The 27,633-nt window shown below is 41.4% G+C and overlaps 1 protein-coding gene across 3 annotated transcripts in view; it reads left to right on the forward strand.

The window, feature by feature from the left end:
• EXOC4 (exocyst complex component 4) overlaps positions 1–27,633 on the forward strand; it is an 800,870-nt gene that overhangs the window by 745,057 nt on the left and 28,180 nt on the right. The window contains exon 18 of one of the 3 annotated variants that reach the window (XM_061414738.1): positions 9,363–9,814. The exons of the other annotated variants lie outside the window; for them this stretch is intronic. Within the exon in view, the coding sequence (XP_061270722.1) occupies positions 9,363–9,372 (10 nt within the window). The 3' untranslated portion in view covers positions 9,373–9,814. Of the gene's footprint in view, positions 1–9,362; positions 9,815–27,633 lie in introns of those variants that run through there. 3 annotated transcript variants of the gene reach the window in all.

The following is a 27,633-nucleotide window of genomic DNA, read 5'->3' on the forward strand; positions in this document are numbered from 1 at the left end:
TGTTCACAGATTTTGAGAGGAGATAGGCTAGCTTAAGTATATAGCACTAGATGATTCCATCCTGATCACAGTTCAGAAAGACACATCTTTACTAGACTTGTAAGCTCCAGGAAGCCGAGATTTTCGAACCAGAGTAAGGGCTCACTTTGTATACTGGACGAATGACTAGGTATCAAATCAAGGCTTCTTTTTGTGGTAAGGAGCTTGGATAATGGCAAAGTCTAGTTTATCTTTAACATCCCGAACATTTTAACCAGCTGACGTGAGATCATTTTCTTACAGGCTGTTGAGAAACAGAGCATCTCCTTTGCAATTCTTTCTTTCTAGAAAGTGTTACAAGAAGGAATACTACATCCCTAACTATTCATAGGCTCTTTCTCCTTCATTTTCTCTTGCTCTCCTACATACACATATACTAAATACACTTTATAACCTTGTTGTTGTTGTTGTTTTCCCTGTTCTTGATTTTGGTAGGGACAGGTTTTGTGAAGTGGGCTCCATCAATTCTACTGAATGTGAAGTGATGTAAAATAAACATAAGAATGATACCAAAATAGCCAGAAATAATAGAGTGCAGCAGTGTGTCTCAGCATTCCTTAAGCAATGTCTAATCAAGCACAGACAACATCTGTATTTCCAGCAAACCTCTATAGGAATGTTATCTCCTAACATAGTAATTAATCACTAGTTGCCATGTGTCAGAAAATTTACTTAACAAGAAGTTGCAAGGCTCTTGTAGCTTTTCACTTTCACAGCCTTCCTGACCAGTGGAAAATAGAACACTCTTCCAAAATAAAGAAATGAGAGATCTGGACTCATTCCATTTATGTTAACTCTTCTACTCATGGTATTGTTGTCTCTTCATACACACCTTTGGTCCAGCTAATCTCTAATAGGAATAAATCTTGGGTGAGCAAAGGCTCAAAATAACCCATAATATGACCAGAACTGCTGAGAGACCCTGTCCCCTATGGTAATGATCTCTGCTATGTTTTTGACCCTTTTGACACAACCATTGACTTCCAGGCTCAAAAAGAGGCTTTGTCCTGGAAAATCACTACAGACTAGCTAGAAAGTGGAAGGCCACTCTGAGTGTGCTCTTTAATTGCCTTCATCAAAGAACATCTTACCCTGAACTGTCACGTGCTTCGAAGCAACCCACTAGTCAGGAGTAACGGGAAAAGTCTGAATGAGTACTTCCATCCCCAGGCAGCCTTTATAGTTCAAGTGAAGCCATTGTTGGGGGAAAAAAATCCCAGGATTTTCCTCCTAGTACTTCCGTCTCTTCCCACATTTCCCTTTTGTATTGGTCTCTCTCATTACCGTTGCCTCTTTTCTCCTTTATCTCTCCTGTTACCTCTATTATCTCTCCTTGATTCTGTGGTCTTCTTGGTTTTCTTTAGACTGGTATCTCTCTCATTATTTAATCTGGCACAGATAAGGAAATGAAAGCTAAGGTTCAGGACGTGGTGAGGTCCTATCACATAAGGAAGTAAAAGGAATCCTTTTACTCATTTGTTCAACAAATGCTTATTGAGTGTGCATCCTCTCTAGGCCCTACCCTTGTGGAATTTACATTATTATGGGCAAGAGAGACCAACTAATAAACAAGTAAGATACAAAGTATTCCAGATGATGATACGTGCTATGGTGAAAAATATGTTGAGAAGAATAGAGTGTATTCAGATATAATGAAGGTAATTTGTGATTTTGAGTGTTCAGGGAAGTTCTTAATGAGATGGTAACATTTGAGGAAAGACCTAAAGAAGAGTAGGTCGTGTAAATATATAGAGGAGCTTCTGAGGAAGGGAGCACTAGGAGCAGAGAACTAGAAAGAGGCATGTATTTAGCATTTAAAGAACAGAAGAAAGGCCAGTAGGGCTGAAGTAAATAAACAAGGAAAGAATAAGAGAGGAGTCAGAGATTTAATCAAAGAAGCTGAGATCTTGAAGACCAGTATAACATTGGCCTTTACTTTGAGGTTGGAAGCTATTAGAAGAATTGGAACAGAAGAATGTCATGATCTGACTCAGGTTATAAAAGAGTCGCTTTGGCTGCTATGTGGAAAATAGATGATTTTCTGTTTTTCCTGAGGAGGGGAAATTACACACAAGGGCAGAAACAGAAGGATCTGTTAGAAAACTATTGCAATAATTTGGGTGAAAAATAGTGGTGATTCAAACCACAATTGTAGCAGTGGAGAGGATAAGAAATGGACAGATTAGGATATATCTTAAAAGTAGAGATAACAGGATTTGTTAAGGGATTGGAAGTGAACAAATGACCCCAAGATTTTTGTTCTGAGCCATTCAAAGGATGGTATTTTCATTTATTGAAATGAAAATGAGCCAGACGACGGGAAAGGCAGGTTGAGTTGAGGGGGCAGGCAAATACAAAGAGGCTATCAAGAGTTTGGATTTAGAAATATGAAGTTTGAGATGCTGATTAGATGTCTAAATAGAAGTAAAGAAGAGAGACCTGGATACACAAATCTAAAGTTCAGGAAAGAGGTGGTGGTTCAATCTTTCAGTTGTGTCTGACTCTTTGTGACCCCATGGACTGTAGCACGCCAGGCTTCCCCATCCTTCACTACCTCCTGGAGTTTACGCAAACTCATGTCCATTGAGTTGATGATGCCATCCAACCATCTCATCCTCTGTCTCCCCCTTCTCCTCCTGCCCTCAGTCTTTCCCAGCATCATGGTGTTTTCCAGTGAATCAGCTCTTCGCAGCAGGCCCAAGTATTGGAGCTTCAGCTTTAGCATCGGTCCTTCCACTGAATATTCAGGACTGATTTCCTTTAGGATCAACTAGGTTGCTCTCCTTGCTGTCCAGGGGACTTTCAAGAGTCTTCTCTAGCACCACAGTTTTAAAGCATTAATTATTCGGCGCTCAGGCTTGTTTATGGTCCAGTCTCACATCTATACATGACTACTGGGAAAACCATGGCTTTGACTATATGGACCTTTGTTGGCAAAGTGATGTCTCTGCTTTTTCAGGAAAGTGATATACACTGGAAATGGGAGTTTGTGGTTCATTAGCTTATAAATGTCATGTTAAAGTCATGAGACAGAGTGAGAAGTGAGACTGCAATGAGAATGAATAGAGTAGAAAGCAAGGCGGACCAAGCATTGGTCCTTGGGTCCTCCACTGCTTAGATGTTGGAATACTGGGAAAGAACCAGCAAAGGAACCTGAAAAGGAGCAGCCAATGAAGTAGGAAAATAACCAGGGGAGGTTTGTGTCCTAGAAGTGAAGAACATGTTTGAAGAGGAGAGTGTCCTCATCTGTGTTAAATGCTGCCAGTAGGTTAAATGAGCTCAGGATAGAGAATCAGCCCCTAGTAGACTTGATCAGATATCTGAAATGCTTTGGTTTGCATTCCTTTTATCTGCCCTACAACTTACCTAGTATAGCAACAAACTTGGAACATATTTAGGGAAGGCTGCTTACTCCTCAGTTCCATGGTAGGGTCTGAAGCATTTGGGGCAAGCAGAAATGCAATTAGTGTGATTCTAGTGTGATATATAAAAGACCAAATTGGCAGCCTCTTTTTTTCTCATTGAATAGTTAGAAAGAAAGCCCTGCTCTTCCCAGCAAAGGTACTCATCCACTTCCCATGATGAAGCGGAGTTGTGATCACTCTTAGAGAGAGACTAACCAATGGTGACTTCCCTGGTGGCTCATAATAAAGAATCCACCTGCCATATGGGGGACCTGGGTTCGATCCTTGGGTTGGGAAGATCCTCTGGAGGAGGGTATGGCAGTCCACTCCAGTATTCTTGCCTGGAGAGTTCCCAAGGACAGAGGAGTCTGAAGGGCTACAGTCCATGGGGTCACAAAGAGTCAGACACAACTGAGCAACTAAGCAGAGCACACAGCTAAGTGAGTTTGCTTTTAATGATGGCAGTCTTTGCTCCTAGGTGCCTCACCCCTCTTTAGCCCCAGTTCCTCTTCCAGAAGCTCCAAGTTAGCTTTGAAGCTGTTCTGTACATATTGACTTAACCAAGTCCTATATCTCCTATATATAGTACCCTATGGAGTGGGAACATCTACTCCACAGAAGACAACAGAAAAATCTGCACTGATAGAGAGTAAACTGTTTGGTACCTGGGAACAAAAGAAGAAAAATATCTTGCCTGAACTGCCTCCTCTGGACATAGGTTTATATGGAGAAGTACAGTACATCATAGACCACCAATAGAATGGGAGAAAATATTTGGATATCACATATCTCATAGGGATTTATATCCAGAATATATATGGAACTCTTACAACTCAATAATACAAAAGCAAATAACCTAATTTAAGACTAGGTAAAGCTATCCCAGTAGCATTGTGCATACCTAGTACCCCAGTCTGGTTCTAAGTGCTATTCAATAAAAGGAAGCAGGGCTCCTGCAGAAAGTGACTGATTGTAGGACTGGAACAAGAAATAGACAAGATGAGCCTGTAGTATTAATACTTTCTGAAGATCCCCCTGGATAAGGAAATGGCACCCCACTCCAGTATCCTTGCCTGGAAAATCCCATGGACGGAGGAGCCTGGTGGACTACAGTCTATGGGGTTGCAAAGAGTCGGACACAACTGAGTGACTTCACTGTAGTACCAGAAGGTAAGGAAGTACTAAACACACGCACATACGTAACAGCGTGTCAGAGAGACACAGGAAGAGCTCCCTATGGCAAAGAGGGGACCATTGGAGCAACAGAATAGACAAAGTACTACTGAATATCAACCCAAACTATCAAGTAAATGTCCATAAGTCCATACTGATGTAAATGGTTGACTACAGTAATAAACAAGGAGGAAGAGAAAAATCTGTGCAGAAGCATTCCGGATAGATTATGGAGCTAATCTACAGGTAGAGGCACACTTTTTAAGGCTGGCTGCACATAATTACTTCCCTCCAAAGAGTACATGTGGAATGTGGGGGAGTCACTTTCTAGTGGAAAAGTCTGACAAATAGTATTTCAGCCAGGTTATCAAAGTCAGCATCAATATGCATAAATCGTGACCCATATAGTAAAAAGTATCAAATTAATCCCACTACATGAAGATCCTGCAAAATACCCATCCAATTCTCCTCAAAACTGTCAAGTTTGTTAAAACCAAGGAAAATCTAAGAAGCTGTAATAGCCGAGAGGAACCTAAGAAGACATGATACTTACATGTAATGTGGTATCCTGGGTAGGATTCTGAAACAGAGGAAGACATTAGGTAAAAACTAAGGAAATGGGAATAAACTATGAACTTCGGTTAATAATTTATCAATATAGGTTCATCAGTTGTGCTACATGTATCATACTAATGTAGGATGTTAATAATAGGGAATTTGGGTATAAGTTAAACAGGAAATGTTCTATCTTCCCAATTCTTCTTTTAGTCTAAAACTGTTGGGAAGAATTAAAATCTATTAATAAAAAAATGGGCAAAAAATTTAATAAACATTTGTCTAACAAGACATATAGATGGCCAGTATACATATGAAAAGATGCTCAACACTATTTTTTACTAAGGAAATGCAAACCAAAATTACAATAAGATACCACATCACAGCTACTAGGATTACTATAATCAAAAAGACAAAAGCAAGTGTTGGATTACTGTAATCAAAAAGACAGACAATAGCAAGTGTTGGAGAGAATGTGGAGAAACTAGAACATTCATATCAATACATTGGTGATAGGAATATAAAACGGTGCAACCGCTCTTTGGAAAACAATTCGTAAGTTCCTCAAAAAGTTAGCCATAGAGTTACTGTGTGTGTGTGCACGCGCACGCATGGGTGTGTTCAGTCATGTCCATCTCTTTGGGACCCGATGGACTGTAGCCCACCAGCCTCCTCTGTTCATGGAATTTTCCAGGCAAGAATACTGGAGTGAGGGACTTCCCAGTAGTCCAGTGGCTAAGACCCTGTACTCTTAATGCAGATGGCTAGGGTTCCATTCCTGGTCAGAGAACTGGATCCTACATGCTGCAACTGAGACCTGGTGCAGCCAAATAAATAAAACTTAAAAAAAAAAGAATACTGGAGTGGGTTACCTTTTCCTCCTCCAGGGGATCTTCCTGACCCAGGGATCAAACCCACGTCACTTGGCATCCATATAATCCAGAAATTCCACTCCTAGATATATACCTAAGAGAAATGAAAATTTATATCTCCACAGAAATTTGTACATAAATGTTCAGAGCAGCATTATTCATAAAAGCCGAAAAGTGGAAACTGCAGAGGTAACCATCAACTAATAAATAAAATATGATCAATCCATATCTACAATAGATTTATTCAGCCATAAATACAAAAGTACTAATATATGATACAACATGGATAAACCTTGCAAACTTTAAGTGAAAGGAGCTCGTCACAAAAGATCACATGTTAACTCCATTGATATGAAATGCTCAAAATAACTAATGTTATAGAAGTTGAATGCATAGTGGTTATTTAGAGCTAGTGGGTTGGAAGGAAATGGGACATGGGTACAAGGTCTCCTTTAGGGGTGGTTCTAAGATAGATTGTGTTGACAGTTGTACAGCCTTACAAATATATTAAAAGACATTTAACTGTGCACTTTGAATGAATTGCACAATGAATGAATTGTATGGCATACTCTCAATAAAGCTGTTTTTTTTTATTTTTTTTTTTAGAAAAAAACTGACACAGTGTTATATGGCAGTTATACTTCAATTTTTTAAAAGATTGAACTTTAAAGATTAAAGTCCTAAACGTTATAGGCAATAAGTAGCTTAAGTTTTGTATTCACATTAATGGGGAGCTTTGTAAAGGAAATATCTAACTCTTTTTGAGTTTCCCTAACACATCTGAGAGAGATCAAGACAGAATTCTGGAGGAGATAATACTTAATTTTTTAAAAATATTTGTTTGTTTGGCTGTGCTGGGCCATAGCTGTGCCATGCTAACTGAGTTACAGCATGTGGGATCTAGTTCCCTGACCAGGGATCGAACCTGGGTCCCCTACATTGGGAGCATGAAGTCAGCCACTGAACCACCAGGGAAAATCTCAATACTAATCTTAACTGAAATTATCCAGGATAGGGAGAGAGCCATTTGGAACAGAAAGGGCAGTTCAGGGTGACTGGAGCAGATGCTTAAGGCAGGCAGTGGTGAAGTGTAACCTGAGGAGAGACCAGAGCTGGCTCAACATAAGCCCCGCCTCATCAGAGGCCTTCTCTCTACAGTTCCAAGACACACCTGCTTCTCCTCTCAGCACTCCCTGTATTCCTTACCCTGATTTATTTTTTAGCACATGTCACCATCTGATGTATTTAATATATACTTGTTTCTTTGTTCCTTGTCTATGAACTCTAGAAGGCAAGAACTCTTGTTCATTTCTGTATCTCCAGGGCTAAGAACAATACCTGGGATGCAGTGTTGTTGTTGTTCAGCCACTAAATTGTGTCTTAACTCTTTGCAACCCAATGGACAGCAGCATGCAGGCTCCTCTGTCCTCCACTGTCTCCAGAAGCTTGCTCAGACTCACATCCATTGAGCCTGTGATGCTATCTAACCATCTCATCCTCTGCTGCCTTCTTTTGCCTTCAGTGTCTCCCAGCATCAGGATCTTTTCCAATAAGTATGCTCTTCACATCAGGTGCCCGAAATATCAGAGCTTTAGCGTCATTCCCTCCCATGAGTATTCAGGGTTGATTTCCTTTAGGATCAACTGGTTTGATCTCCTTGCAGTCTAAGGGACTCTCAAGAGTCTTCAGTAGGCATTCAGTAAATATTTGTGGCGTGATAACTTTAACCGTATTTGTGGCCTAAGGAGCTTTAAGCAGAAAAGGGAGATGGTCAGATTTGTTTTCTAAGAAGGTTATTTCAGCAACTATATAGAAATGGCCTTGAGGGCAATAACCCTAGAGGCCTTGCAGACCAATTGGAAGGTAATTGTAGAGAGAGAGATGTGTAGAGCCTGAACTAGGTCAGTCCTGGTGGAGATGGAGGGGACAGATTTGAGATGTATAAATGAGCTGAAATGTGCGGGATATAAAGAGTGATTAAATGTTGAAGATAAAGAAAAATGGGTCAGATTTGACCCTCCACTCTCTGACATGGATGTCTACGTGGGTCCCCACACTGTTAAATCAGATAAGCCTATAGGAAGAGGGAGGAGTAGGCTTGGCAGAAGGAAGATCATCAGTGGATGTGACAAGTGTAAGATGTTTGTGAGATTTCCAGTGGAGATGGCTCATGTGCAACTGAGTGTGTAAGCTAGAAGCTTGGAGAAGAGTGGAGGAGGGGAGGGGCCTGGTTTGAACAGTTTGGGGAATCATCAGCTCAAGGTTGTTATTTAAGACCATTAGAGGACAAGACTTCTCTGGCAGTCCAGTGGTTAGACTAGTGGAACCCCTCTGCGCTTCCACCGCAGAGGTCATGGGTTTGGTCCCTGGTCAGGGAACTAATATCCCACAAGCTGCATAGCACACCTAAAATTAAAAAAAAAAAAAAGAGAGAGGAGATGGAGAACACCAGCATGTAAAGGGCATGAGAAGGAAGATGGACCCCAGAAGAGGACAGGGAAGGAATGACCCCACAGTACAAGAGCCAGAAAAGAGCACAGCGTGAAATTGCTACCTGCACTGACACGGTACTCTCCCCACAAAATGATCCAGCATCTTTCCTCCCAATCAATGAGCACATCTTCTAATTTTAATTTCTCCCAGCTCCTCTTTGAGGTAGACTGTTTAAATGCTTTCCTCAAGGCGGCAGAGCGAGTGACAAAGCCAGCCTAAGCATATCAGCTTGGACTCCTGCTTTATCCTTGACCTTGTACTTTCTCTAAGGCCAGCGATGACCTCTGGCGTAGCTGAGAATATTGAATTCCTTCCAAGGGAGCTGCTTTGGTAGACGTGATTCCTACAGACCTATTGTCCCAGGGACATTACTCTGGATTTCTGCAGAAAAGGTTATTATGGGTTTTCCTATCTGAAGTGACCAGGAGCTGTTTGATAGGTAGGGATTAGCAATGACATGCTGCCATCTACTGGAAACACCCATGGACATCCAGACAGGCCTGTGGTCTCTTAACTCCCTGTCACTCTGATGAGTCTGGAGCAGGGCTGCCTCACTGGTAGGCTTCAGAGGTGAAAATAATGAAGTGTCCTCGCCTATTACGTGAAATTTCCTGACTGCAGTGCTTAAAGAGCAGCTCTATTCCTAAAATATGTATATGCATTTTCCCATTATTTTCACATTTTCCCCAACTTTATTGTGCTATTAGTCTTACCTGCCTTTCTGATTCTGGGGTAATGCATCCTTTTTCCAACCTTTACCTGTCATATATTCCAGGACTGTGGCTCAAGATTATTAATTTTGATTAATTTTGTGATTAATTTGCAGGAGAAATTAGTCTTCTATCAAAATTCTTTCAGTGATGATGCCACTAAAAATTCTGTTACATCTCCTGAGTTTCCTAGTGATACAAAGCTAACCTGACTTTCCTAGGTACCCAAGTCATTGGGGAAATACAAGAGGCTACATGGCTTTTGCTCCCTGGAAGAAGGAAATATGCCAGTTATTAAAATTTAGTGACAAAACAAAACTTTGTGTGGCATGATCTCTGAGGCAGGTTTTGTAAATATTATTACAAGTAGATTTAAATATCATTACATTCCCCCTAATTAAACTTGTATTTGACTTTGTTCCTGACCATACCTGTTTCTAACGATACCACTTTCTACTGATCTCCTTTTTCTGTGTTTACTGCACTCACAGTAGGTTCCATACATTCTACCAACTAACTGGTGATTAATTGCTTTATTAATTAGGTGAGTATGCCTACTGGTCTTCATATCCCCCGAGAGCACAGCAGAACAATGAGTACTCAGAAGGCTCTCAAAAAATAATACCTGTCAGTATTGGTGTTTGATTCCTTATAAACCTATCCAGTGTGTGAGCTTTGATTAAGTAAGATTTCTTTTGATTATGCTCAATTAACGTCACCATACCTTGTACATATACAACGTCAGTGTATAATTTAGGGTTCCCCGAGAGTATCGGCAGCCATAGTCGTCATCTTCCCTTTGTTGCACATGTGCTAGGATTGGATGATTCAGAGATTAGCATAGATGGCAGGTGTTATTATATCCAATAAAGATCCTATGGAACAGAAATCAGAAGTGACTTGTCCAAAATCTCTCATCAAGTTGTGCTATTTATATCCCCTGCATGGCCTCTGTAGTCGCCATAGTGCGGAAATTAAATTAATTCACCCAGTGAGGCCATTTTTCTGCCAGGAAAGTATTGTATTGTTCTAGAAAGACATTACGCTTATTCTATGACTAAAGCAGGGGAAAGATCATTCTAATGATCACTCTAATAGAATCCTTACTGAAAAACTTGAGACTGGAAGCTGACGCCTTTCTTATCTTATAAATAAAGATAGAGGGTTTAATTTTGATGCCTAAAAGGAAGAAACAGGCGCAATTGGCTATCATGGTGTAAACAGAGCTACAACCCCTTACAAATCATATGGAGGCTAGACTTCCTTCTGCATTCCCTCTCTTGTTCCATTTTATACAGAAAGCCCTTCTCTCCATTCTCACCCCCTGCTTTGCCTAACACCATTTGTCAGTCTACGAGAATAGTGCTGAAGGGAGGCCAGGTGGCTGCAATGAGCTCAGTGGTCAGCACCCAGCCAGACCATTTTGCTCTCTCAACCCCCCCCTAACAGTCAGGTCCACATCCATTTCTCGCCTTATCATCTCTTTCCTCTCCACCTCAATCTTCTACCCTCTGTAATTATTGAACAATACCTTATTATATCCATATGGTTCTTCATTTGTTGTTGTTGTTCAGTCACAAAGTGTGACTACTCAAAGTGTCCTACTCTTTGTGACCCCATGGACTACAGAACACCAGACTTCCCTGTCCTTCACCTGAACTTCACCCAAACTTCACCCAAACATCAATCTCCCGAAGTTTGCTCAAACTCATATCCATTGAGTCAGTGATGCCATCCAACCATCTTCATCTGTACCTGTTGTGTAATACTTTATTGCTCTAATTCTTACTAACATGTTCTTCCTCCCCATTTCATTATAAAGCCCTTGTGACTAGTTACCATGATTGTGTTTTGCTTTCTTGCGGTTTCTGAAATTTGTCTTTTGTTTTCCTTTTCTTCTCTGTAATAGTCAGCAACCTGAAGTGTTCATGAATGTAATGTGAGTTTCCAAGCATGCTTGATGAATATGAATTTACTTGCATGTTTCAGAGAGCATCCATAGCTAATTATAGATAGGTTACCAAGAAATAAACATGTGCCTGATAGACCTGTGGCTGCAGACTGCTTTTACTAAAGCAGAGACAGCATCTAGCAGTCAAGTAACTTTAGTGTAGATCACCTAGAGGCTTAATTATTTACTTTCTCCCAGTTACAATGATGATATATTCCCATTTTAATGAAAGAGTAGTCACTGATACTATTATATAATTAAACTCAGTGAATGACATGAACCTTAGGAAATGTTTGACCTACAATGGTTCACTGAATCCTTCCTGAAACTCCATATGTAGCTATTACCGCCCCATTTTCTAGTTGCAAAGAAAAAGCTAAAGCTTGAGGAGGCTAAGTAAATTCCCAGTTTACACAAGAATGAGCTTCAGGATTCAAACTTAGGTCAGTCCAACCCCAGAGTCTCTGAATGTCCTTAACCATGTAGAACCAGGGCTGTCATTTGGTAAATCCTAGGTTTCTGTTTTGCTCTGTTTAATTAAAATATGATTTTATTTTTCAATGAGGCGCTTCTCTTTTCCATTCCTTTATTTTTTCTGGTTGTGTGTCTCCATTGAGCTCTGGTCTTGGCAGCTGTAGTTAGCTTTAATGAGCAGTTTCACTGGAGGATGCAGATTCTCTTTCACGAACGTGTTGCACTGGTTTTGCTCAGCCAGTAGGTACTCGGTGCTGCTTGCTGCTCACCTGCCCACTTTCCAAACAGCTGTCCAGGAGCAACACCACTGGATGCCCAAGACCATGCTCTTGGAGTCATAGCACAAATTAGAACCACTACACGATTCATATTCCCAGTAAACTCTATGATTAACCCCAAGTACATACACCTTTGCTTTAAAAACACGGTGCCAAGTGGTCGTCAAAAGCCAGAGGGCGTAAGAATTTCCCAGGGAACTTGCTTTTGGTGGAATTCTCTGACTCCATCCATAAAAATTCTGATTTAGATGGTTGAGGGTGGGCCCAGGCATCTGCAGTTTGTTTAAAGGTGCCCAGGGATCCTGATGCAGGTAGTTCTTGGACTCTAACCTCATGTTCTTTGAGACTCTACAATATCCAGGCCATTTTTCTTTTACCCTTTTATTCTCCTTTCTTCCCCTTTACCCTTTTTTTCTCCTGCTGCAGGCAATGAAAGTAAAAATTATCTGAAAACACTTTTCATCATTTAAAACCCCTTATGGAGTCACCATTATTGTTTTGAGGAAGAGTCAAGCTGTGTTCTTGGAAGTTCGGGGGTGAACAAAGTAGTGTTTTATTATCTAGTGGGAGGCTGTAAACGAATTCAGCCCATGATTTTTGCATAAACTTGGGCCCATCACTTGAGCTCTCTTGGCTGAAGTTTCCTCATCTATAAAATGAGTATTTGACTAGAAAATCAACTCAAGGGTATCTTGTAGATTAGACTTGTGCAGCCAGAGATGGGATTCAGGGGTCTAGAGTTCCACCCCAACCCCTAGCTCTCAAAAGAGACCATCCCAGGAAAGACTTTTAAAGGGAGGGAAGTGAACTTCAGTCTAATTCCACAAAGACACTGTAAAGATTTCTGAGATACACAGCATGTAACAGGCATTTTAGTGTTTGTTGATAGGATGAACAAATTAATGCATGTGTATATGACTGGATGAGTGGATGAATGAATGGAGAAAGAAGTAGTGTAGGCCTGTGTCTTTCACAGTCGAGATCATGGTTGTAGCATTGCTCACCCCATGTGCTGGGGAGTTAGACAGATAGAGAAGCTGGCTACTGTTTTTTGCATGACCTATAAAGGTCTCATAAGGCTCTGAACAGTAATTCAAAAAATAAACATGTAGGTACTCAAAAATATAAATGTCACATCAGCTATAGCTCTTCATCTCCTTTGCTGCGCTGTGGTTTTCCAATTGATGGAAAGGTTTTATTCAGATCAGCTATTTCACTTTTTCCTGGAGGTACTCTTAATCTTTGTGTTCTAACCTTTAAGGATATAGGCTTCGGTTGCTGCTATAATGATTTCCATTGCCTGGCATCTACATGTTTAAATTTCTCCAAAGAATTGTACACCTTCCTTTTTTTGTCGATTAGAGATAGAGTCAAATGAGGAAAAAAACAAGTGGGGGTTGGAGAGGCCGGTTCTTGATTGACATCTCTCTCTTGATACCTGGGTCAAGGAAAGGAGTGGATCAATGGTCTTTGCTTTGCAGCCGGCGTTAATACCGTGTCTCTTGCTCCTTTTGGCAATCTGTTTCACAAAGATGCTGATTAAACATTTTGGGGTACCAGGGACAGAGGAAGGAGGGAGAGGTTGGTGATTTTTAGCAGCTCAAGCATTTTATTGACAACATTAAAGGCTTCATAATATATTCGACCGGAAATTAATTACAGCCCAGTTTCCCCGTTTCTCCCTTAGGTGACTGTCTTCTGTTGATGTGCGCCGCTGTGAAAGTAATAATAGGTTTCAAATGTTTGTGAAAAACATAAAGTAATTACTTGCTGTGATAAATCAGTCATTAGAAGTTTCGACTTCTCTCGGCTCCGTGTATGTGGTGGTAGGTTGGCGTCTGTTGTTAACTTTAATTATATAGCACTGAAGAATTTTTACTTTTCGGTTTTCAGAAATTTTGCTTTCTTTCTCCCTCTTTTGGTTTCCTGGTTCTCCAGGGATGAAAGTACTGAAGTGATAATGACATGTAACTAACATTTGAACAGGGGAAGCATATATCTGCCAGGGAACTGATGCCTTCCTTAAGTTTTGTAGCTATTGGCTATCAGCGATTTGCCAGTTCCTCTAATGAGCCTTAAATATTTACTTTTTGTTGTGCGGAGGGAAAGAACCTGCTCTCAGGCATTTTGAGGCTCCTCACCAATGGCATATGTTTAAATTATGGGCCCCGAAGCCAGAGAGATTCTAATAACTCTTTTTCGTTTTTTTAAATTACAGGAGAAAAATGCAGTTTTTTCAGTAAAACCTTCAGTTGCTTTCCTGAGGTCCTTTTCTTCTGACAGCACCTGTGCAGATCTGCTTGGATAATATCCACCCCTTTGTTAGCTCACCTGGAAAATGAGAGAGAAATTTCCTTTTGGCAACTGTCTTAGAAGGGATCCTCACCCAGACAGATACAGTAGGCAGGACTAGATACTGGCTGGTGTGACAGCCATCACACACAGGTATTCTGCTGTTGGCATGAAGGCTGGCTCACCCCTACAGACATGAACAATACATTATACATGTTCACAGTTCTTTTTAACTCAGTTAATATTAATATTAAGTTTTTCTATTCCGTCTAATCTGTCTTGTCCTTTCCTGATGCGTGAGCCATTATAAATCCTAACTTCAAAGCTTTTCTTAAATCTCCATCAGACTGTCCTTTTCTTAGAACAATGAGTTTGTTTTTCTTTTTCCTGAATCTCTTCCTTTGAAATAGTGTTTATATTTAGAACCAAATAGAAGAGCAGCAAGAATTGGTTACTAATAATTCTGCACAAAACAATCATACAGACTGGTACTTCTGTGTTTTTTCATTGCAATGATAATTGGGGTTCATGACGTTTGCCCCTGAGAATGGAAGATCCTGTCCGCCATCAAAGAAGACTACTGCATTCAGCATAGTTTTAGCATTACATGTATTTTCCTGTATTCTGTCTTTTAAAAATTGATGACTCAATATGATATCTCAGTATAGGCCAGAATATCTGATTAACTGTAACCCCTGATTTTCTTTTGATGCCGTATCCTGAAGTTTTTATAGCTCTGTAGTTCTGTCACAGCATTTCCTTTTTCCACATACAGTAACAGCAAATTGCTTAAAATAAATATTTTTTATTATTTTTATTCGTATTACTAATAACACCTATTGTATTGAGTACTTACTTTGTATAAGGCACTCTGCTTACGTGATTTACACACATTATCTTATTTAATCCTTATGATAACTTAGTGTGCCTGTCTATTAGCATTTTCGTTCTACAAATGGGAAAATTGAGTCTCTGAAAGATTAATTAACCCAGGGTCTACACAGCTGATAGATGACGGAACCATGATTCAAAGCCAGGTCTGGCTGCATTTTAGCTACTGTGCTATACAGCTCATGACAGTGTAATGTGTTAGTATTTCAAGAAGATAGACCATGGCCTCGATGATTTTATAGACTCTATTAAAACAATGATGATAGGGTGTTCCTAGCTGAAAGGGCTTTTAAAGGAGGGGTAATATTTTTTTTTATCTTCCTTCAGGGAAAATGAAAGGAGAGATTGTTTTGTAGGCCTGTGGGGATAAACAAAAGAAAATCCAAAAGGTGATGAGAGTGGATTTTAGCATAGCACCAAGGTCCTGTCTAGAAATGCTCACTAGTCATTGTTGAGCCCAACAAGGCCAGGATGGGGGTGGGACATCCAAGAGACCTGGCCCAGCAACAGCAGCATTGGAGGGTGTCCAGGTCAGGGGGGAAGGCTGGACCAGAGAGCCCAGGGAGAGAGGGCTCACTGCCAAGTGTACACCTCAATTCTCCAAGTATCAGGAAAACACCTACGTGTGGTGGTAATACAGTGACTGATGAAGTTGTCTAAAATAGCTTTTAAGAAGCTACTTTGATTTTTTCAAATGAATTTAATATATTCAGAAAGGAAGGGAAGCAAGAGGCTATGTCTTTTTGTTGTGTCAGTAGAAAACCCAGTCACTTTTAAAGGAAAATACAATAGTGATATATGAGTGACACGTGTCATTTTTTTGTCCACCTAGCTTCTACGTCTCTTGCTGTGTTAAGGGAATTCCCCACAATGTGGCCTTGTGGGAATTCCCCTCCTTGGGGAGGGAGGCAGGGCCCATTTCCCATTATAAAAACACAAAGGCCAGGCCTGCTCACTCTGTGGTGACCCAGCCTCAGCTGGGCCAATCGGATGCACCTACTCAAAACTAATCAGGGAGCCCAGAACGAGTGCAGGGGTGATGGGGAGTCTTGTGACGTGGCATCAGCAGTAGTGGTAGCTGTCAGTCACCTGAGTCAGTGGCAGTGGCCATGACACGGTCAACATCCATTTCTGCCGGCAGCAGAGCGAGACATGGGGTTCTGTGTCTAGCAGCAGCAATAGTGATCTCTTCAGAAAACTGTCCTTGAAGAGTGATCCTGGAGTGACTTGGGCCTTGATCCCTAACATTGTTCATTCCTGCTCACTTTCCAAGTCTGATGTTTCCATCTTTCTGAATCATCTATGACTTACCCGGAATCCTTTCAATAATTTCTTCTCTGCAACTTAAAACCAAGACTATTCCTTACAGACATAGTAAAATCTACTGAATCTGGTAAAATTTAGCTTTTAAAACTGTCAATCCTCAGTAAAGCTTGGAGTCTTAAATTATTACTCACCACTGTTGAAGTTTTGGTATAAAGTTATGGCATATCTCTTTATCTTGATCAATTATAGAGAATACTTCAATTCATATCAAGAATTTTACTTAAAAAAAAAAAAGAAAGCAAAACTGGCTGGATTACATGCCCTGAAGCTTGGCTCCTTCTGGAGCTGAGAAAACTTAATTATTAGATGTGTACATTTGTTTCCATTATATAATGGAATCATCTTATTATATAATATAAATATAATATATAATAAATCATCCCAAAACTTAGTACCAAGAGCAACAACCATTATATTGATTCTCTTGATTTAGAAGATTGGGTCCCAGCTGTGCAGTTCTTCTCCTGAAGCATCTTGGGATTTCTTGCATGACTGTAATCTGATGGCAAATGGGGCTGGAACACCCAAGATGGTTTGCCTCATGTGTCTGGTGGGAGTCTCTGTGAGGCCGGACTCAGCTGGGACACTCAGATGATTGGATCCCTCCTTCTCCCTTCTCCCCATAGTCTCAAAGATTCCTCCCTTTCGTATAGCTTTTCCATGTGCTTTCTCCATCAGGGTGGTCCTACTTCTTACACAATAACCTAGGGCTCCCAAAAGCAGGCAAGGAGAAGCTTCCAGGCCTTTTTAAGGCCTGCCCCCAGGACTGGTGCCATTATCTCTTTTACCACATTCTGTTAGTTAAAGCAAGTCACTAGGCTAGCCTAGACTTAGTGTAGGAGAAGACAACACAAAGACATAAATAAGGGAAGGTCTCACTTATTAGGGGTTATCTTTGGAATGTAAGTGCCACTCTGTCTAAACTTGAGGCCCTAGATGAGATGTTCAGTGATTGGTACAGTAAACAGCTCATGTTGGTCAGGATTCTTTCAGTTGTAAGGAGCAGAAACCAAATCCAAACTAGCTGAAGCCAAAAAAGAGAATGTATTGAATCATGAAATTTGGATATTCAAGGGGTGATTGGTTTTAGACTTGATTTTTATCCAAGGGTTCAAGCCCTATCAGCAGGACTCAATCTTTTTGTTTTTTTCCTGTCAAACTCTTGCTTCTGTTCATATCTACTAGACTTTATTATTGTATAGCCTAATTCCCTGTGTGGCCAAACATTATCGCCGAAGTTACATCATACTCGTAGCTAGAAATCTTAGCAAAAGAGAGAGTTATCTCTTCTAAAATCCATTTAACAGATCTCCTGAAGGGATTCTGGTGGACCCTGTCCATCTCTGACCCAGTCGCTGTGGCCTGGGAGAATGGAGCATTCTGATTGGACAGCCCACATCACATGCCCACATCTATTGTGAAGGGTTGATCCATCCAACCTGGACCTCTTAGAACAGAGAAAAGGAAAGTTTCTCTTATCAAAAGAAGTGGGATGAATGCTTGATAAAATGCTATAATGTTAATATTGCATCTAATAACCATTTGCTGGATGAAATTTAATTGTGGCACAGCCAATAACGTTTGGAGTTTATCATGTGCCAAAGAAGATAGACAATTTAAAAATTATTTTATGGAGAGAGAGAGAGAGAGGTGCTGCTGGGACATTATTCAGAGTGGACTGGAATAATTAGAGAAAAATATAAAAGAAGCAATTTTTGAGCTGTCCTTTGAAGAGGTGGAAGGAATGGGATGATATTTTAGCCAAAGGATTACTTTCTGAAGAATCAAAACGCTATTAAAAAGAAGGTTATAAAGTTTAATTCTAGGGTGCTACTGCTCTCCTTAAACTATACCCTCAAGAAAATTCAGAGGCTGGTTACTACAGTGTGTTGCACTGTATAGTTTCAGAATTAGCTGGTTGTAAAGAAGATTGTTTGTTTTAACCCTGAATATGACAAGTGGGTATTTTAAGTGTTTAAGGGACTCATATATAAATAAAGCTTCCAAGGTGATTGCAATCAAAAGAAAAGAAAATCTTTCAAAATATATATTCAATTTGTGTCGTCTGTAACTTTGATTAACAACAGATGCCAAAATTACCAGAAATAATAGTAATCTGCATTTCTGCGTATATAGTCCTCTTGTGAAGTTGAAAGTTTCCATGAATGTGAATTAATTTAGCTCCCGTCTCATGTGCAAAAGAAGAAAAGAAAGTGAGCCCAGCTCCCTCTCTCGGTCTCAAAGTCAAACGTAACAGAGTATGAGGAGAGAGTAACGAAACATGAACTGTCTAAACTGGCTACAGTTTTAATGAGATTGGTGAAAAGAGAAAGCAGTAGAGAGCAAAGAGGAGTTTAGAATTTGGTGAGTTGGGAGGGAAAGATAAATTAGGAGTTGGGTTTAATGTAAATGCACTATATATAAAATGGATGAACAGCAAGGACCTACTGTATAGCATAGAGAACTGTACCCAATATCTTGTGGTAACCTAGAGGGGAAAAGAATCTGAAAAAGAATACATATATATATGTATATGTATATCCATATATACATATATATGGATATCCTTTTCAGATTCTTTTCCATACATATATGTATGTATGTATAACTAAATCAGTTTGCTGTATACTTGAAGCAAACACAACATTGTAAATTAACTATATTTCAAGTGAAAAAGAAAATAGAAATGGAATTTGGTAAGAAGAGTTCTGATGACTCTCAGACATCTTGGATCATATTGTCTTCCCAGAAACCTTTGTTGGATAAGACTTCAATATGGTATCTCCTGGCCCCTTTCTTTGACACTCACAGACATGGAGTAATAGGACAGTGAAGGATCCTGATAGGAGGAGAGCCCAGACTTGACTCCTCATTCAGGTCTCCCTCCCAGAGACCTTGATGCCTCCTGCAGGCTGATGTCAAAGGGGCTTACAAATTCACATTCACATCAGAAGCCATGACTCCCCGGGGCAGTTAACAGGCAGCCTGGGGAGAAGAGACATCATCCTGGGTTTGAAACCCCCTCCTAGTTTGTGATAAAACTCTAAGAGTGTTATGCTAACCTCATTCCTCTTGTATTTGCCTTCTCTGAGGCTAACAGAGTAATATGGCTGCTGGCCACATCTTTATAAACAGAAATTACTATGTGAGAACAATTACGACTTCTGTTCACTATCTACCCATGTGCATGTCCTTGTTAATAAGGGAGCACAGAAAGATTATTAGCTTTATTAGCTTTTAGTATTGATATCGCCATGTTCTCCCTAACCTATAAATATCTGTTCTGCCCACGTCAATTTGAATCTTTTTTTCTCAAGTAAATTAAAGTAGAAATGCTACCATGATTAGTTACTATCTGAATTTCAGTAAACTTTTTTTTTTAAGAGTTGTATTTTTTGTTTGGCTCTGGTGGATCTGTGCGGCTTGCGGGCTGTCTCTAGTTGCAGAGAGTGGGGGCTACTCTTCGTTGTGGTGTGCAGGCTTCTCATTGCAGTGGCTTCTCCTATTGAAGAGCACAGACTCTAGGGTACATGGGCTCAGTAGTTGTGGCTCCCGGGCTTAGTCGCTCCATAGCATATGGGATCTTCCCAGAACAGGCATGAAATCAGTGTCTGTCCCTTGCATTGCAAGACAGGGACCTTTAACCACTACCACCAGGGAATCCCCTGATAAACTCTTCAGTTCAGTGCAGTCACTCAGTCGTTTCCAACTCTTTGCAACCCCATGAATCGCAGCACACCAGGCCTCCCTGTCCATCACCAACTCCCAGAGTTCACCCAAACTCATGTGCATCGAGTCAGTGATGCCATCCAGCCATCTATCTCATCCTCTGTCGTCCCCTTCTCCTCCTGCCCTCAATCCCTCCCAGCATCAGGGTCTTTTCCAATGAGTCAACTATTCTCATGAGGTGGCAAGAGTATTGGAGTTTCAGCTTTAGCATCAGTCCTTCCAGAGAACACCCAGGACTGATCTCCTTTAGAATGGACTGGTTGGATTTCCTTGCAGTCCAAGGGACTCTCAAGAGTCTTCTCCAACACCACAGTTCAAAAGCATCAATTCTTTGGCGCTCAGCTTTCTTCACAGTCCAACTCTCACATCCATACATGACCACAGGAAAAACCATAGCCTTGACTAGACAGACCTTCGTTGGCAAAGTAATGTCTCTGCTTTTGAATATACTATCTAGGTTGGTCATAACTTTCCTTCCAAGGAGTAAGCGTCTTTTAATTTCATGGCTGCAATCACCATCTGCAGTGATTTTGGAGCCCAAAAAAATAAAATCTGACACTGTTTCCCCATGTATTTCCCATGAAGTGATGGGACCAGATGCCATGATCTTCGTTTTCTGAATGTTGAGCTTTAAGCCAGCTTTTTCACTCTCCACTTTCACTTTCACCAAGAGGCTTTTCAGTTCCTCTTCACTTTCTGCCATAAGGGTGGTGTCATCTGCATATCTGAGGTTATTGATATTTCTCCCGGCAATCTTGAGTCCAGCTTGTGCTTCTTCCAGCCCAGCGTTTCTCAGGATGTACTCTGCATAGAAGTTAAATAAGCAGGGTGTCAATATACAGCCTTGACGTACTCCTTTTCCTATTTGGAACCAGTCTGTTGTTCCATGTCAGTTCTAACTGTTGCTTCCTGACCTGCATATAGGTTTCTGTGATTATGTGTGAGAGAGAAAGAGAGTGTAGGAGGGAGACTTCACTTGTTAGTACAAGGAGTAGAAAGTCAAGTCCTAGTCTTCTGGGGTCATCCCAATGTGGAAGACAGCTAGACTCTTGAGTTTAATGTCATTGCTGTCTTGTAACGGCACTGGTCTTCCACCTCCAATGAAGATTCTCCAGAGGTTTCCCTCCTGAGCCCCAGTGCTCGTGATGCTTATGTTGAGAAATAGCCTTAAAATGCCAGGTAGACAAGTAGACAGGGAGGATCTATATATCTCTGACCAGTGTACTCTTTAAAATGAGTTAATTATGTAGTACGTGAATTATATTTCAATAAATCTTTTTTCTAAAAACTCCATTAAGAACAAATATTGAGAGTAGTGGTAATAGAATGACAGGGAACCCTCCCAACCCCATTTATGTTTCTTTCCCCCTCTCTTCTTCCTATATCCCTCCCTCCCTCCCTCTCTCTCTCTAAGAAAAGAAATACAGTGTTTATAACGCTGCCTCTGGTAGCAAGGGGATGCTTTTATTAGTCCTGGTGATTTTTTGTAATTATTATTGAGTTGGTTATGAAGGTAATTATGACTAAAACCCTTTCAGGCAGAGAAAGAGATGGATTGCACTTGGAGGGAAGAGACAGGTATTACCCATTTCAGATCTGACACGTGCTTCCATCCCAGCTGGGAGAAGACTTACTTATTATAGCAAAAGAGCTGGGCTGCAAGAAGCTATGGAAGAAACAACTCGGAAGTTAAAACAGATGCCATCTTATGACGAGAAAGAAACTTCTGTGCAGATGAAGATAAGACTCCATTATAGATCCACTAAGTTAAGCGGAACTAAAGAAATGTCAGGGAGTTCTTTTGTTTTTGTGTTTGCAATGAAGTTTGCCTTTTCTAAGTTTTTGTTTCTGACTTCATCTCTCAATTAAGGTTGGTTTAACAAGCAGACAGTGAGTTTAGTTACAAAGTCACGATTAGGATAACAAATGTCTAATCTCCCTGGTAACCCAAGCCATCTGAGATTATAAATTGCAACTCTTTTTTGCCACCTTGGAAAAGACTCCAATGATGCAAAAGACGGAGGGCAGGAGGAGAAGAGGGCAACAGAGGATGAGATAGTTGGATGTCATCAACAACTTAGTGGACGTGAGTTTGAGCAAACTCTGGGAGATGGTGAAGGACAGGGGAGCCTGGTGCGCTGCAGTCTGTGGGGTCGCAAAGAGTTAGACAAGACTGATCGACTGAGCAGCACCAACGGCTGCCCCCTGATGACAACAAAGAGTACAGCCCTTCTAGAAAAAACAAGCCTTTTTAGAAACAAAATTAACCCCTTGCAAGCTGAAAATCAGAATCTTTGGTGGTGACAAAGGTCCTATATAAGGTCTTCTGACCTTGGTGTTAGAGATCTTTCTAATGGAGGCATCTTTTGTCAGAGGCATCTTGAAGCAGACTGAAGTCTTTCTCATAACCACATTAACCAAGAAAGCTATCTTTTATGTATTGAAAGTGATTGTCAATCTGTTACATCCAAGTGTGAGGTATGCATCGCCTCAGCCTGCCACCACTTCCTCCTACAGCGGGGGCTGCTGTCACTGTCCAGCGGCGGCTCCCGGGGTGTCATGGCAGCTGCCAGCCTGTTCTCACCACGGCTGCTGTCGTCACCATCACATACAAGCTGATGCCCTTGTGACTGTCATCCTGCTACTAATGGAAGTGATTGGCACCTCGTCGTGCCACATCAAGGGGCAGAAGCTGTTCCCCAACCGCAGGCACAGAGCCATCTGACACCCCTTACTGCCACTGCTCGTCACCACCCTCCCAGCCACGATGCCAGCTGCGACCATCACTTCACTGGCACAGGGGGTGTGACAGTCCCCTTCCAACCTGTGGAAGCAGCCTCTCAGGGAGGCCAGCCCTGGGCACTCAAAGTATCTTTGTGTTTTAAAGTCAGCACATCGCAGCCCAGCATCTCTCTTCCTTATTTGTTTCTGGAGATGTAAGCAACTTGAAAACTAAGCAGCACCGTGCTTCTCCCTGACTGTACACTGTAAATTTCAGTGCCTACGTTAGAAGTTACTTTAAAAGGTTCTCCATCATCTCCAGTATTTTAAGTTGATTCGTTGTATTTTTATTTCTATTCAGTTCAAGAAATTTTATTTCTTTTCTTTTTGGCTTCGTGGCATACAGGATTTTAGTTCTCCATCCAGAGATTGAAGCCATGCCCCGTGCATCGGAAGCACAGAGTCTTACCCGCTGGACTGCCAGGGAAGTCCCACGGATATTTTTAACAAACCTTGTGACGTTTAAAATAATATGTAGGATTCAAGATGGCAGACCAACTTCTGTCCTTTCATGGAGAAACAAAAAGGAATAAATCCACAGTTGAGAAAGAATAGGAAGGGATTTACCAAGGAATGAATGAAGTCAACAGATTTCTGGAAGATGAGAAGAAAATGGGACACAGTTAATGGATAAACTAGCTGGTTGGGGAAGCGGGGGGGAACCTCAGTTTGAGAAATGCAAGTGAGTGCTCTGGAGAAGTTCTAAACTCATAATCAACACTACCCGCCCGCCCCCAAAAGTGAGAGTGTCAAGAGAAACTGAAGACAGAGGGATTAGTGAAAACTTCATAAATGGGAAAATATATTGCACTATTTTGTTCACCCCTTCAACATGGTGACATATAAAATGTATTCCTGAACGGAATCCTAGGAAATACTGTGTTGGTCAAAAAGTTCATTTGGGTATTTCCATAAAATCTTACCAAAAACCTGAACAAACTTTTGGCCACCCCAGTAGTTGAGGCAAGTCAGGGCTTCTTGGCGTGGATTCTGGAGCCCCAGGATAAACCCTCCTCATAGTGGCACCAGAGAAAGAGGTTCTCAGCCTGACAGCTGACACCCTACCTTCTTACCCTAAAGGAGAAACCTACTTGTTAGCATTACTTTCTGCACCACCCACATGATCCTTCCAGGCAGAACTCCCTCTCACTCAGAATAGAGGCTTTTTAGGAACCTATACTTAGAGACCTTGTTGTTTAGTCACTAAGTCGTGTCCAACTCTCTGCAACCCCATGGACTGTAGCCTGCCAGGTTCCTCTGTCCATGGGATCTCCCGGTCAAGAATGCTGGAGTGGCTTGCCATTTCCTTCTCCAGGGGACCTTCCCAGACCAGGGAATCAAACCTGTGTCTCCTTCATTGGCAGGTGGATTCTTTCCCACTGAGCAATCAGAGAAACCTCATACGTACAGGCCTCAGTTCAGTTCAGTCGCTCAGTCGTGTCTGACTCTTTGCAACCCCATGAATCGCAGTAAGCCAGGCCTCCCTGTCCATCACCAACTCCCGGAGTCCACCCAAACCCATGTCCATTGAGTTGGTGATGCCATCCAGCCATCTCATCCTTTGTCGTCCCCTTCTGGTCCTGCCTTCAATCTTTCCCAAAAGAAGGGGCTTTTCAAATGAGTCAATTCTTCGCATCAGGTGGCCAAAGTACTGGAGTTACAGCTTCAACATCAGTCCTTCCGATGAACACCCAGGACTGATCTCCTTTAGGATGAACTGGTTGGATCTCCTTGCAATCCAAGGGACTCTCAAGAGTCTTCTCCAACACCACAGTTAAAAAGCATCAATTCGTTGGCGCTCAGCTTTCTTTATAGTCCAACTCTCACATCCATACATGACCACTGGAAAAACCATAGCCTTGACTAAACAGACCTTTGTTGACAAAGTAATGTCTCTGCTTTTTAAGATGCTATCTAGGTTAGTCATAACTTTCCTTCCAAGGAGTAAGCGTCTTTTAATTTCATGGCTGCAGTCACCATCTGCAGTGATTTTGGAGCCCCCAAAAATAAAGTCAGCCACTGTTTCCACTGTTTCAGGCCTAGCATCGACCTAATTGGAGTCCCTGGGAAAGATCAGAAAATGAAGGGGAAGGGAAAGTACTTCAGAATTAGGAGAAATGCATTTTTAAAGCTAAAAAGTGAAAGTAGCTCAGTTGTGTCTGACTCTTTGCAGCCCCATGGACTATACAGTCCATGGAATTCTCCAGGCCAAAGTACTGGAGTGGGTAGCCTTTCCCTTCTCCAGAGGATCTTCCCAACCCAGGAATCAAACCCAGGTCTCCCGCATTGCAGGCGGGTTCTTTTACCAGCTGAGCCACAAGGGAAGCCCAAGAATACTGGAGTGGGTAGCCTAGCCCTTCTCCAAGGGATCTTCCCAACCCAGGAATCGAACCGAGGTCTCCTGCACTGCAGGCAGATTCTTTACCAACTGAGCTGTGAGGGAAGCCCTTCTTAAAACTAAGGAAGGGCACAAATATTCATAGTAAAGAAGCATATTGGGATCCCAGTGCAGTGAGTGGAAAAAACAGCCTCACCTATACCCTGCCTCCTGAATGATCAGAATGCCTAAAGTCAAGTCCCTAAAAGAGACAGGGAGAGGAGGAGGGGGACGAAAGTCAGCCAGCGTCAGACTTGCCATCAATAGTACTAAGTGCTAGAAAATAATGAACTGGTGGCTAGCGTCTCAGCTCTGAGAAAGAAGGATCTCAACCTAGAAGTACATATCCAAAGAGCGTTTCAGTCAATTCTGAGGGGAAGATAAAGACATTTTCAGATTTATAAGGATTCAGAAAGTTTGCTTCTCATGTTCTTCTTCCTAGGGAACTAATTAAGTGTGTGTCTGAGCAAAGAGAGTAAATAAACCGAAAAAGTAGAAAAATATAGTGTTTAAAAAACGCTTGCTCCCACTTAGAAAGACAGTGCAAGGGCATCCACAAAGCAGGCTCAGAGAAGCAGTCCAAGTTGGAGTAATAAGATACAGCTACTCAGGAAGGTCTCCGGGGAGGGGAAAGACTCAAGAAAATAGACGGTAGGATTGAGAAGTTAGGGGCAAAAAATTGAAGTATGATAAATGTAAGACATGCAAGAAAAAGGAAAGTCAACTGGAAATCTTCAGGGGGGAAAAAACCATGCAAGACATTTGTGGTCCAAATACTAAGTAAACTTCTAGAGCATCTTCTCTGAGAGGCCCTAAGGCTGTAACTGACTGACGGAGCAGGAAATATTTTACCTAACTGCACCAGGCCACTCACAGAAGAGTACTGAGAACACACAGTAGTGTAAGTGCTTCTGATAGTTTTGCATGAATAACACAGAGCATGAAAGACTTGATTGTGTTTGCAGCACAGTACAGGCCAAAGGTAAAATGCAGCTGCGAGAGACTGGAAGAGGGGGGCAGAGCGAGAGGTGGTCCAGGCATAGTAGAGGGAGGAAGGTTTTAAAAAGGCTCATTAGGGACTTCCCTGGCAGTCCAGTTATTAAAGAATCCACACTTCAGTGCTTGGGGGCGCAGGTTCCATCCCTGATCAGGGAATGAGTGAGATCCCACATTTCTCGTGGTGTAGCCACAAATTAAAAAAAATAATAAAGAAACTGATAGAACCATTTAAAAAATATTAGACAGTTAAATCTTAAGAAAAGGTCATAGCTTCATCTCAGAAAGTGGGGACAGGCAGGAGACTAGTAGAGGTAAAAATAATGGTTGAGGTAGTTTATGTTTAAATTACTAAGAATAGCATTTTCACACTAAAATAAAATATAGGAAGAGGAGAGAAGGATTATAGGTGAGCTATATCTGTATCTTTCACATCAAGAGGCTTATTAGGATACTTTTGACTGCATGTAGCAGAAAACCCTGACTTAAGTCACTTAAAATGTTTATTTTAAGAAACGTTTGATCTCCTGTCACAAGAAGGACCAAGATAGGGTGGCTTGAGGGTCGGCTAATTCAGCAGCCCATTGATGTAGTGAACCCGTGTTCTTGCCATCTCTTTGCTCCTCCTTCCTCACAGTGTGTTGGCTTCATCATCCACAGCCCCCTCAGTGGCCCTAGGCTGGTTCCTGCATTTCTAAGCATCATAGAAGTATCCCGTAGCAAAAGAGTATTTTCCTTCCTGTGCTTTAGATTTGTCAAGAAGGAAGCATTTCCAGGAGTCCCTCAGCAGACTTCCTCTTATGTCTCATTGGCCCCAGCTGTATCACACACCCTTCCCTAAACCAGTCAGTGGCAACAAAAAATGGAAAGCTGCCTTCCTGCAGCCACTCCTCAGGCGACTTGACTTGGCAGGATGTCCCTGGAAATGGCAATTTGTATCTCAGCATGAACCTAAGACTTGAACAGGGCAACTGTTAATCTCGTCTTTCTCTTGTTAAGTGTTCATTCCCACCAATGGACCTATTAAAGAAAAGTGGTCTTTGTCATCCCTGTGCTCAGTTTAATTACAGGCATAATTCAGAAAAAAAGACCAAAGTGACAATCTAGTTTCCTTCTTTGGTAATCCTATTTTGAGATATAGAAATATAGGTTCCTTCTTTCTGGTTGATGCATCAAATCTGAATCCTCAGAACTGCTGACTGTTTTTTTCTTTATTAAACAGCTTTATATAATTCATAGATCCTGTAAGATCCTTCCTCTATTTAGATAGTCCTTAGCTTTTCCATATTGTG

The sequence above is a fragment of the Bos javanicus genome, chromosome 4, assembly GCF_032452875.1.
Source record: "Bos javanicus breed banteng chromosome 4, ARS-OSU_banteng_1.0, whole genome shotgun sequence".
NCBI lineage: Eukaryota > Metazoa > Chordata > Mammalia > Artiodactyla > Bovidae > Bos > Bos javanicus.